This window comes from Etheostoma cragini, chromosome 8 (genome assembly GCF_013103735.1).
Source record: "Etheostoma cragini isolate CJK2018 chromosome 8, CSU_Ecrag_1.0, whole genome shotgun sequence".
NCBI classification, from domain to species: Eukaryota; Metazoa; Chordata; class Actinopteri; order Perciformes; family Percidae; genus Etheostoma; species Etheostoma cragini.
The window spans coordinates 29,324,043-29,336,953 of NC_048414.1; the positions used below are offsets into that span (position 1 = coordinate 29,324,043).

The 12,911-nt window shown below is 42.1% G+C and overlaps 4 protein-coding genes across 7 annotated transcripts in view; 2 read left to right on the forward strand and 2 right to left on the reverse strand.

The window, feature by feature from the left end:
* Nucleotides 1-10,294, forward strand: part of LOC117948799 (Fanconi anemia group A protein) — a 38,889-nt gene extending 28,595 nt beyond the window's left edge. For 2 of the 3 annotated variants that reach the window (XM_034878656.1, XM_034878657.1), the window contains exon 42: nucleotides 14-462. In XM_034878656.1, the coding sequence (XP_034734547.1) occupies nucleotides 14-112 (99 nt within the window). In that variant the 3' untranslated portion in view covers nucleotides 113-462. Of the gene's footprint in view, nucleotides 1-13; nucleotides 463-10,262 lie in introns of those variants that run through there. The other variant, XR_004657564.1, reaches the window with a different exon arrangement.
* gan (gigaxonin) overlaps nucleotides 1-12,911 on the reverse strand; it is a 322,832-nt gene that overhangs the window by 75,087 nt on the left and 234,834 nt on the right. The window lies entirely within an intron of this gene.
* On the reverse strand, nucleotides 309-8,512 carry znf276 (zinc finger protein 276). Of its 2 annotated transcripts, none has more exons than XM_034878666.1 (12): nucleotides 8,366-8,512; nucleotides 7,548-7,819; nucleotides 6,700-7,018; nucleotides 6,523-6,563; nucleotides 5,377-5,790; nucleotides 4,461-4,542; nucleotides 3,852-3,932; nucleotides 3,653-3,772; nucleotides 3,126-3,201; nucleotides 2,338-2,455; nucleotides 1,849-1,948; nucleotides 309-1,526 (listed from the first exon to the last, which is right to left on the reverse strand). In XM_034878666.1, the coding sequence occupies exons 2-12, from the start codon at nucleotides 7,792-7,794 to the stop codon at nucleotides 1,250-1,252; spliced, it is 1,875 nt and encodes a 624-aa protein (XP_034734557.1). In that variant the 5' UTR covers nucleotides 7,795-7,819; nucleotides 8,366-8,512; the 3' UTR covers nucleotides 309-1,249. The 2 variants fall into 2 exon arrangements, with proteins under 2 accessions (XP_034734557.1, XP_034734558.1); XM_034878667.1 differs by having other exon boundaries at nucleotides 7,548-7,816; nucleotides 8,374-8,494.
* Nucleotides 10,876-11,860, forward strand: LOC117948824 (C-C motif chemokine 4-like). The gene is made up of 3 exons (XM_034878695.1): nucleotides 10,876-11,145; nucleotides 11,225-11,351; nucleotides 11,651-11,860. Exons 1-3 carry the CDS (start codon nucleotides 11,079-11,081, stop codon nucleotides 11,757-11,759), a joined length of 303 nt encoding a protein of 100 aa, XP_034734586.1. The 5' UTR covers nucleotides 10,876-11,078; the 3' UTR covers nucleotides 11,760-11,860.

Consider the following 12,911-nt stretch of genomic DNA (forward strand, 5'->3'; position numbering starts at 1 on the left):
TCTCCTGGTCCAGCTGGAGTCCCAATGTGCAGACCTGGACCCAGAGGTGGCAGCGGCTCTCTCTGTGCGCCTTGACCCTCACAGCCTCAGCCCAGAGATGGACTTCCTCTGAAAAGCCACGGACTGACGTTCAGACAGAGAAACTGCCTAAAGTGAATCCAAGGAAATGTTCTCTATTCCCTCGAGCTTTGGTGGAGTCTCGTTCACAGTAATGGGAACTGACTATTAGCAGGTACTTTTATTTAATGTAATATAACAGAAACATGTTCCTCTTGTCATATTTATTAAACACGATTTAGATATAACCGGTTTTACCAAAATGTTGTCTTTTTATACATAATGCACACAATACTTTACTATACACATGTTTAACTGAAGCCCTTTTTACAATACCGATTTACACTCTTAAAAGTACTTAGCTCTGTAATAACTTAATAAAAAAACAGTGACCTAATAGAATTGGACTGAATGTTCTTGGAAATCATTCTGCGTAACTATCTGCACTGTGAGGCAGTAACAGCACAAACAAGTGCTTCACATATATTAAGGTAACAAGAATATTGAATTCTAGGACTTAAAATGTAATGCATATAGGTTATGCAGTTGTGAATATGTGGCTGCTACTGTGTACTTCAGCTATTAAATTAAACTGTATTGTTACTTTGTTTGGCTGCACTGTAAAGCGATACGCCAACTTTTAGTGTACCAGTAGTTATTTCCATCAAGTCCTTGTTCAATTCATACTCTGTGTGGGAAGTAAACGCCCCACAAGTGACCCAGAAACTTGGATCCTAAGATCCTTAATACCTTCACTCCAGAGATTTGTCAATGATACATGTGAAGGAGCTTTCCTCTGCTGCTTCCCAAAAACAAGCTGAAACCTGAACTTGTGGTATAACTGGCCGAGTCCTGACAATGAAAAGAAAGATTAAGTTTGGAATGAAAAGTGATGGTTAAACCGTAAATAGCTAGTTTAGAGATAGTAATTATGAGCAGGTTGGTCATTATCAACTAAAATGAAACTTTATAATGAAGACAATAGTTTGACTTTGTTTTTATGATGCAAAAGCTGGGCTAAATATATTGGTAGAGAACAGAGATCAACATCTGTATTACCATACAGCAGGTTCCTACCCCAGTCCATGACCTTAATTTGAAAAAAATGTAAACTGTAGTACAGGTTGTCAGAAACCAGAAAACTCCCAGTTTAAGAACCCATGCAGCCAATGTGGACCTCGACTCCCTATCGTCATCTGTCCTGGTCTTGCTGAACCACCTCCCCGGTAAGAGTGATGGCATGTGGGTCCGAGTACCCTGGTGGCTGCTGCTGCTGGCTGCTCCCTTTCTGAACCTCGGCCTGAATCAGCGGGTGGACCATGGACATGTGTACGTTCAGGTTGTGGGCCTTCTCAAACCGCTTCCTGCACATCAGGCACGCAAACTCCAGGTCAGCCTCCGCCTTGTGTTTGGTCATGTGGTATTTGAGCGACGCTCGCTGGCGACACTGGAAGCCACACACCTCACATCTGAAGGAAAGGTTTTTCAAAAACCTCGTTAAAATGTATAGCCTCTCTCTCCTGTCTTTTGCTTTAGACTTTTAATTCAATATTTGGAGGTTCATACCTGTATGTTTGGGTTCCAACTAGAACATGTTTACATAGTTTGATGTTATAAAAACACAATCTTTTTCTCATACTGCTTGTCTGAATATACCTGTATTGTGTGAAACACTCTGTTTTAGCACCTGTCTCTTTAGCCCCCCCACCTCCACCTGCTTTATTAAAAAAAGACATGGAAATCTCACTTTCTACAATATGGGACCTTTTAAATCACATCAACAGTACTTACTGTAGTGGCTTGGCCCCTGAATGTCTCATCTGGTGAACTGAAAGGTGTTTCCTCTGTTTGAAAGTTTGGCCACACTGGTCACAAATGTAGTTCCTCTCCTCTGGAAAGTACGAGCCAAAGTACACATTAACACCTAAGACAAAGGCCTTTTTGATTGAACTGATGGTTCAGTCGGTTTAACTTTAGCTTTTCGGATTCAAGACAAGTGTAGGCTTCTTATGACTCAAATTCATTCAACCGTAACAGCAGACCAAATGGCTTTTCATGAAAGCCAATACCTGCTCTAACAAACATAAAATACACCACTCTGCCTCCCTGAGCACCTACCCTGAGATCTTTATGATAGCAGTGATCAAGGATCACCAACCATATGCTTATTGAAGCTGAGTAACCCATAAAGAGCCATACTAAGCTGAATGGGCCTTATGATACAGGCCCAGTACATCTACGCGGTCCACAAACAAACACTAATCTTTTTGTTGACCTCACCTGTGTGGATGAGCTTGACGTGCCGCTGCAGGTAGCGGTCGATCATGAACACCTTGTTGCAGCCAGGGTGAGGGCAGGGTCGCGCTCTCACCTCCTCATGATGCTCCTTGATGTGCTTCTAAAAAAAAAGAAAAAAACACCCCTTAAGAAACCCAGTCATTTCTTGAACTTTACACAGAATCTGGAGTAGTGTGGAGAACAACAACTGTCATGTCTGGCTGAGGAAAAACAATATTGTTCTTGTTCTCCTTCACGTGTCCAAAGGTAAATTAAAAGTGATTCCTTTATGACTAATAAAACAGTAATATACATATTTCTTTCTATACACCATATGGGATATTAATTTTTTATTGTGACATTATCTTGCTATAGGCTGGACACCTAAATCTAACTACTGAAGTGTTTCCTTAAAAATACACCATCATTGATCCAATTACATTAATTAATTATATATTACTTAAAGCTATAGTGCATAGATTCTGTCTCCCCCAGAGCTAATTCTAAAAAATGACAACACTGTTGGCGCATCCACATGATACAGCATCCGTGATCGTGCACCACCACCTCCACCCCTCCTCCACAGTTGCTAGTAGCCAAGGAGGACACATAGGATTAAAAAACATGATGGACTCTCCAGAAGAGGTCATTGTCTTCACTCAAGTTTCTGCGCGTGGAAGTTGCCGGACGCCGCAATCTTCTGAACATAGTCAGACTGAGATCCAGAGAGAGGCAAAAACTACGCACTAAAGCTTTAAATAAAAATATAACGTCAGTTTGGGAATTCTGACCTTCAAACCGTCAGGAGCTCTATAGACGGCTGTACAGCCCTGATACAGACACTTGTAGATGTTGGGCAGCTCCTCTCTGAAAATAAAAAGTCAAAAGTTTGTTAATGCACATGTACACTAAACCACATTATAATAGTTAACATATAATAATAGTTCAACAGGCAACTGTGACCAAATGACAGAAACACGTCCTTGAATAAAATATTTTTCTCTCCAAAAAATTTAATGTATATAATATAAGTCTAGTCGTTTCAGACATTTTAATGCGGAAATTCTTTATATTCATATTATATCTTTAATTCATGTCTGTGCGTGCATGTGTGTGTTTCGGGGCTATGTGTGTAATGTAACAACAACAGTAAGAATTAAATCTCCCCATTAAAAGATTAATAAAGTTCTTCTACAAGATGCTTCCCACTGAAATAAACAACACATTTAAATATTACATTTAACTTATGCTAAATGGATGCTGTGTATTAAAGGAAACATAGGACTCAAGTTAACTAACTTAAAATATGCCTCTGTACCCCTTAGGTTTGAACTTGTTTTTCCAGCCGGGTTTGGGTCCAGGTTTTTTTTTGATTTTGGGCTCCTCCAGGGCCTTGGGGTTCCTTCTTCTCTTGTTGGGGATGGCCACCCTGCAAGCTCTGTGACGGGGGAGAGTCACAACTCATTTTCAGTCCATATTTGTTCTTTTTGAAGAATCTGATGAATATCTGTACCCACCTCTTGTCTGAGTACGGCTCGAACAGATCGTCGTCTGATAATCCTTTTTTACTCTCCTCAAAGTCATCCTCCGAGATGACCCTACACACACACAAACACACAACCACACACACACACACACACACACACACACACACACACACACACACACACACACACACACACACACACAACCACACACACACACCATTTAATACCATTTTTTTCCTTTCCGATACTGATATATATACCTGATATTGCGTGTTGCCCGATACTGAGTAGTACCCATCCAGTACAAAGTCAGTCAGTCATAATGGAAAAAAACAAAGATAAACTACTTTAAGAGTAGAGACTGAGATATTAAAAATAAAAATATATTTGATTGACCAAGAGCTGTGACTCTTCACACAGTAAAATCGAGTAATTCACTGACTAAATTATGTGGTATTGGATTTATGCATAGACTTGTATATGTCTACTCGCTGATATCAGCGATTTTTCAAGTCGCATTCGAGGCATTTCTAATACTGGTATCGGAACAACTCTAGCTGAGAAGCACCCCAAAACTTGGCGGTTATAAGACAAGAGGAAAGCCTGAAACAGATAAGGAAGATAATTCCTGTGACTAACCTGTCAGACAGATCGCTGTCAGCAGCCATGTCCTCCAGCTGGGCCGGAGCAGGAGACAACGCCACCTCATGACCTGTCAAATCCAATGCAGGGGACACACAAGCCAGACGTGAGGGTACATAAAATGACTGATACTGTTAGTGTCAATTGACACTTCTGATTTTGTGTTTGGAAATGTAAACTCTAGGCTTTATGAGGAATGTGACATTTAAAACAGATGACAAGTGGTTCCTTGTTTTCCGGCCTATGCTAATAATAAACTAAATCCTTATCAATGGGTACTACCAACCCTTAACCATGCTGATTGGTCGTTGTGCAAAGATCGTCCATTAGCCCAGAGCGGATCTTAGATAAGACACCATCAGAAGGTGACAACAACTGCAGATGATGGCTAACATTACACAAGCGAGTGATGAAGGCAAAAAAAATCAATCATCTGAGTCAACAGTGACTCTTGTTGAAAAAGTGTTCCTTCCCGAGGCTATTTAGCAGAGGCACTGTACCTGCGTTGGGCCCTTAGCACCGTCCAAGACGATTGGGATTGGTTAAAGGAAATGCCAATAAACCAGAGCAGGTTTTTCTTACATCCAGGGCCACGTTCAGCAATGTAGCAACACATTTTTTAAAACTGAAACAGGGGTGCGTTGAACACACTGTTGTGTGCGCGCTGCCTTTTTCTAACCATGAGTTCACGCACACGTCTCTGCTTTAGCACAAATACCAGCAGGTTTGTGTTTGGGATGCTTGGTTATTTACGAATGTTCCTTTTCTTAGGATGCTATGAATATGACTTCTGATGGCTTACAAATAGAGAAGATCCCTTTTTGAGAATGGACATGTGAGTACCAGAAGCACTACGTACAGATGATGCTGCCTCACACCTTCTTGGGATATCATAATCTATAAAAAGTCTCACCTTCAGTGTTGCTGGTCCACTCAGCCAGCGCTGAGCTCGGAGTCTGCACTGGAACTGCAGATGGACTGTGTGGAGCCAGAGGACCTATACTTCCTGCTGGGGTCCTTCCATTGCCGCTGGGCTGCTCTTCTTCTTCATCTTCCCCCTCTGACATCATTCCATCACCATTGCCACTCCCTAACGCTCCACTGCTGAAGTTCAGCAGGTACCCTGGGTTGGTAGCAGTTGTGCACTGAGAATCCATGACATACCTGTGACCATCCACGCAGCCCCAGACAGCCTTCACGGAGCCCCAGCACTGGCCCTCCAGCACGTCCTTTAGGTTGGGACAGGAGCGGCAGGCCTCTCCGTGGTGGTGAGCCCAGGACACCAGACTGTGGAGGCACTTACGGTCTGAGGTAAAGGACTGTAATGCTGAAAGAGAACCGCATAAGGTCTAAATGTCCAACTACCATATGTCCTAATCCTTTTTCAGCATATTGCAACTTAAGTGGTCTAACAAAACGTCTGCATTTCCTTATTGGATCTGTTTTCAAGATCTAGAACAAGCCTGTGAAAGTAGACGTTGGCAAGTCACAGAGAGAGAGAGAGAGAGAGAGAGAGAGAGAGAGAGAGAGAGAGAGAGAGAGAGAGAATGCCTATTGGCTGGTGTGTTCCTTCAGTGATAGTTCTGTTTACCTTAGCCAAAGGCTCAGGTCTGCAGCTAATTCAAGGCTAAACTATTAGATAAGATAGATGTTATTGCCATCCATCTATATACAGTACATAGAGGAACACAATTATGTAAAAATGTATATTGTCCAGTGGCTATTTGCTGTAAAAACACTCAGGAGAGCTGGTCTGCTGGGGTTAGCCTATAGCCTAGCATGAATGTTGGCTTTAGTTTCCTCTCACACAGGTTTGGAAGACAGCCTTAGCCTGCTTCGAGAACCAGAGGCCGAAGCCACAGCACGGCCTGCCGCCGCCGCCGTCTGGACCGAGACAGGCCGGCGGCGGTGGGAGAGGAAAGTAGTTTAGCCTTCCACTCGCCGTAGCTCACGGCTGCGGCTTATTCAGGGTTTATGTTGCTAATTAGAGGCTCATATCACAGGATGTCATCTCAAAGGGTCAGGCCACAGGCAGAGAAGAAGAAATGCTTTTATTTACGTGTTGAGCCATGGTTTGCGGAGGCATCGGGACATTTTTTCCTGAAATAGAAAAAAACAATCATTATTTTTTTAAATATATAACAAATTGGTAGATTTTCTGCCTGAACAACTGAGAACCCTTCAATGAGTACACACTTTTAGAGCCACTCTCTGGTTAACTCTTTCTTGGACTCACCAGCTTTTTAGGTTCTCTTTCCCAACTGGTGGGATGTTGACTCTCTGCAGAAACCTGATCAGGATGCTGTGGCACTTGTAGAACTTGGAGTGGCATTTCTTGCAGATAAACTCTGATAATCGGGGGTCACGGTCCAACTGGACCCCAACCAGTCGCTGGAAGTCTGTGTGGAATAAAAGGGGAGACTGGCCTGCTGAGTCTGACTCATTGTCAACCATATCCGTGGAGTCCTGAGGCCACTTGTTGAAGGCGTGCCGCAGGCTTCGGGGAGAGAACTTCCCATGGCAGAGCCGACAGGCCGCAGCTGACAGTCTACCTGCTGGGAGGACAAACACATCGTGGCCGAAGACTGACCAATGGACGCTATTTCTGATGGGGCTCCAAAGGAAAGTGAGTCAAATAGGGGACCTTGAGTTCAGGTTACCGTAACTTGAATGAAAAGGACATCATAACAAACTCCATTAAAAAACCTGCTAATGGCTTGGCTTTGTTTATGTCAAATGTGTATTACATTGTATTACATTTGTATAGCCCGTCAGTTGTTCCCAAACTTTTTCTGGAGATGTGGTAGTCAAGAAAACACAATGTGTATTATACATATGTTCTTGTCTTTGCTTTGCTAGCATGCAGACAATCACATTAGCATGCATCTGACCCACTAGCAGCACTTTGTTAAAAAATAATCCACTGTCTACTGTCACCAACATAATATGTGATAAAGACATTATAATAACAGCAGGGCAGACAGGGAAATAAACTCAAAATGTTTGCTGATAAGCAAAGCAACTATACTCAGCTGCCTTCTTGACTGGGGTTTGGTTCCACTAGGCTGGTACTGAGACACGCACCTGAGGATCTAGACTTGCTCTCTGGGGGTTTCTGGGTGTCGCCAGCTGCTGTCACACTACAGTCGAAGTCGGCAGTCTTGTCCTTTGCAGTGGTCTTATGGTAGAACGCGTCTGTGGTTCCAGGGACAGTCTTTCGAGGTCTCCTTCCAGGTGGACTCTTCTCCTCGCTGACACTCCCAGGTGTCTGTGTCCTGCTGCCCTGTCCTGATGTCTCCAATGCCCGAGGACGCCTGCTCTTCTTCTTCATAGCTGATCCCGATGATGGAGCCCTGTACACACACCGTAAGACAAGTTCTTATGACTTCATCTTAGTCATCTCTCTCTCTTTAAATGACTGTCCGTGTTTCATTAAAGATACATTCTAATTTTTCTTAGAGGAAGCTCTTCTGTGCACCAACGTTTTCCGTTTTAAACATGTACACACTGCCAACAAGTTCTCATGTTACGGTGTGTAATGCATTTATTCATAGAAACCCTCTTTTCTGCTGGCCTTGTCTTCCCACAGTGATTATTAACACATGCAGTAGTTCGGTGAATATCATGGAACAATGAGTACTTAGAGTACACGTTACATTCACTGCTGACTTGTAGCTTAATAAGATACATGTACTATTTTACATTGACGTCGTTATGTTTAACGTTACAGTCAGCCCTAATAACCAATTTCCATTTTATTTCGGGACAGGAACGTTCTTATTATTAATATTATAACATTTCAACAAGCTAGCGTTAGCTGGTTAGCCTGAGCAGCCTGCACGAGCCTGCTAGCTCCTTTATAATGCTGGGTCCTTATGGGTAATGTAGTCAGTCCTGTGGCACAGCCTACCGTCACACGATATTAATCCGAGTGCATGTTGTTTATGACAGAAAAGATGATTTTCATGAGCTCTGTGGCGGTGTCAGCGCTGCTCCCAGGTGTAAACATTAGAACCCGGAAGTGCTGATGGAACCAAATCCAGCAGAAAATATGATATAGCGCCACCCATAGACATAATACAATATTACGTGCATGGGTGGCGCCACCCGCCGCAAGTAATATGTCCTAATAATAAATTGTTGCTGACGTCATGGAGACATTATGTAGGCTGGATAAACACAGGTAATCCTGCACACAGATAAAACGCCATTCCTCCTTTGTGCTCATTGTGTAAATCTGAAATATAATATTGGGTATGTATCTGTGTGTTGCTGGGCAGCATCATAGACTGTATATTATTAATATTAGCTGCTTTGGCAGAGCTTTGTCACATTCCTCACAGTGGCCAGTCATGTGTCATTATTGGTGTGGTCACACTATGGAATCATTAAATATCAATATCAGTATCAGTATGAGATTAGAAGGTTTAAATATGGTTCTACTATCTTGATTGGGAAAGCCTCCCACCCGTCTCCTACATTGTTCATTTTCTAATGTGCAATAGGGCTTATTACAATTTGACTGTCATCACTTATTTATTTTTTATTTTAGTATTTACATTTGATGCTACATTTTATAGAAAATGTAAACATGGTGAATTGTTGTACATTATACTACTTAGATAACTTCTGTTAATTGAATTGAAATATTTAATTTATTTGAATGACGGAGAGTCAATAATTATAATCCCGTTATTCATAACAGAACACCAACAGAGGCCGATCTGTTGACTAATGAGTCATATTTGCTTATAATAGGTACAGTATGTGCTTATTAAAGTAAATGTTGAATCTAAGATCACACTTTTGCTAAAGATGATTGGGTATTCCATCATTGCTCCCTTTCTACTTTTGCTTATGTTAATTAAAAGATATAAATACTATTCAATACTTGTAATTAAGTAGCAGTTTGTCTGCTTGGGTTTTGTTTTTTGCAAAATATTGTACATTGTGATGCCTAATATTGATAAGGTTGCAAATGCATGCACAGAAGTTATTTAAATAGGTCACAGATGCACAGCTAAACCTGTGTGTGTGTGTGTGTGTGTGTGTGTGTGTGTGTGTGTGTGCACTGTGATAACATCTTTGAGCATGATGCTATCTCCATCCCTTGGGTCTGCACCGCACATATTTGCATGACGGGGGAAACTGACTCATAATAAACTGGAGATGTAGTTTACCGTTTATTTAGAACCCACAATCCTCAGATTTCTACTCATGAACCCTGAACTTTGATCTTAATATTTCAAGCATATTTATTTTCTATTTATTTTCTATTTTGTCAGTGTGCTGTGTGTGTTTTGTAAGTGCGTTCTGTCAGACAGTGTACAGAGGCACACGCTTTCAGTCTGAAACAACTGAACCGTGGCGGTGAGGTCGGTCCTGAAGGGAGAACCTGCTCCTCTCTGAGTCCCGACACATCTCCCTCACACGTGCTGGGAGTCGTTTGGGGCGGTGAGGTCGGTCCTGAAGGGAGAACCTGCTCCTCCCTGAGTCCCGACACATCTCCCTCACACGTGCTGGGAGTCGTTTGGGGCGGTGAGGTTGGTTCTGAAGGGAGAACCTGCTCCTCTCTGAGTCCTGACACATCTCCCTCACACGTGCTGGGAGTCGTTTGGGACGGTGAGGTTGGTTCTGAAGGGAGAACCTGCTCCTCTCTGAGTCCCGACACATCTCCCTCACACGTGCTGGGAGTCGTTTGGGAATCTTACTGATTGGGTTTTAAACCATGCTGAACCCACTCCTCGGGGTTAGAAATAAACACATTATCACTATTAACACTAAAGTAATAAGTGAAAGGTACTTTATTTGTAATAGTTAAGATAATCAAAAGCATAAAGGTATGTTCAGCGCGGTTCTTTGACGGATTAGTTAGACATTTTGGTAAACAGACTTCCTAGTTGTGAGATGAGAAGATCATCTAACTCTCACCATAGAACATAGAAGCATATTTCCCAAAATGCTGATTTAATGCTTTAAGAAATGGTTTGGACCAGTTTGGTTGGTTTTATTTTGATTGTGATTGAAGTTAGCTTTGTACGTTTGAAGTCATGTTGCAATATTCTTCTGGAAATGTGAAATATGTACAGTAAATGTGAAAAGAGAAGATGACTTTAAGCTAATTTATGAGAACCTTTAGAACAATATGTCCCTTTGACTTAAATGTAAGAATAAAAATGGGTTTATGTTGTTTGTACTTTATCTGCTCTGTGTAAAACTTCTAAATGTATAAAGAACTTTAATGCTCAAGATGATCTTTCCATGGAATAATAATGCACCGAGATACATACGATAAACGTGTGCAATACTCTGAGTATTCTGAGTTAAGGGAGCTGATTTTAATCTTCATACCAGAACCGTGGCCTTTCCCTTCACTGCTAACATCCGTCCCCCAACTAGACATAGCTCTCAGTGGAAGTTCTGTGGGGGAATTCTGCCGCTTATGTCTCATCATGGCAGAATTATGATTATGTTTGGATGGAAACGCTGACATCACTTTGGTTCCACAATGGACAGGGTTTATATCTTTATCGGACGCAGTGCTAAGAGTCGATCACTGCAAAGGGAGAAGAAGAACATCATCATCATCATCATCATCCTCTTTTCACTGACATCATGATGAAGACTCTCTGCTTCACCCTGGGGCTGCTGCTGCTCTCCACCTGCTGCTGCTACGCCATGCGTGAGTGATCTGTGATTGTGTGTCATCATCTTCAGAGTTTCATGTTGGTTCTGACTCAATCCATTTACCTTCCTCACAGTTCAAGCTGTGCAGTACAGTACGGCTCCTGGAGAGTGCTGCTTCAACTTTTACAAACAGAGCATACCATTGAAGCGTGTGTCCTCCATAACTAAGACCCACAGCGCCTGTCACAACAAGGCATTCATGTAAGTGTGTGTATCGTTCTTCTACCTTTTGTTGTCTTGTAAGTGGTGAAGACATGATGAATGGAGAGATGGATGACCATGACCTCCAGACATTAACACAACGCCACAGCATCCGTTATCATTAATAACACGTCCTTTAAAGCACAGACAAAAGAAGGTGGATTATCTAAGTTTCAGTGGGTCCTGACATTATTTATAACTAGCTACGTGTAGGATTATGCTGCAGTTTAATCAACACATTCTGGTTTCAGTGGAGTGTTGATTCCTCTTGTCATGTTTCTCGTGTGTATGCTTTGCAGAGTCCAGACAACCAAAGGAAAACAGTTCTGTTACAGCGGAACCTCCCAGTGGGCTCTGGATGTCTACAACCAGCGCCACAACACCGAGGGCAGCAGTCAGCAACACTAAAGATGTTTCATTGTATAACACTGGGATAATTCGACGGCTGATTTTGCAGACCTAAAGGTGTAAAGACTTTCTATTTTAATAAAAAATGTAATTGATATATTTATTGAGCTATATTGCTGGCTATGTGTATTTTCTGAAAAGAGTGTGTACTGAGTAGAGTGAGAAATAGACTGAAAAAGTAACTGTATGGGGTAAGAAAACATATCTCCCATGTCCAATTTACGCCTTTTAATGAATAATCAGTCGGTCAATTTAGTTAGTTATCTGTCTAACTAAAGACAGATAACATTGAAGATTCATTTAAATTTCCACATTTAATAATTCATTTGTTAAATTTCACTTGAACGGATGTGGCAGGTCGTCCTAACCTCCTTGAGCAATTAACTGTTTTTTTAATTGTCACATGAAATGCTACGAGGTACAGAGCCAGTGAAATGTAATCCCATCAGCTCGTCAACTTGTGTGTGTGAATAAATTGGGGATCTGTGTGTGAGTGTGTGTGTGTGTGTCTGTTTGAAATATCTCATGAACCGTCTATTCAATCTACTTCACACTTGGTTTCCTGGGTACCCACAGCATTGGGTATTGGATATTAATAAACTGTGAATTAAACTAAACGGCCGCACATTAAAGGTTGAGAAAACAAAGCTCTGCCATCACGCTGGCTCACCTGTGTCTATACCCTTCACCACAAAGGTCCACTCAGAGAACGTCACTAAGCATTTTGCTAAGAGGAAACTCAATAAAAAGTTAGTTCTAGATTAGATTCACTAAGGGCAAAGGTTGCTGCTCCTTCTCACTGAGACTGACCCTCTGCTCACCCTGGGCGTACGTGCTGCTAATTTATAACACTAATATAACAATAATAAAAAAAATAACAATGCTGTTGGCAAAATACCACCACTCTCAGACCTGAGAGGTCTACCAGGTTCCTAGGGTCAGTGGTAGGAGATCTGGTAACTGGGGTTATCTGTTCAGTTTTGTTTGGTCCTACAACCTTGGCAGCAACATTCTGGATCAGAAGAAGCTCCCTGATTGGCCCTGACACACCATCCAGATAATCGTAGGTCAGACAGTCTAGCAAGGTCCCTGACTCGAGTCTAGTCGGTGTGTTCCGTGTCGTCGTTGTCAGAGGGGCCGGGGGGGGGGGCC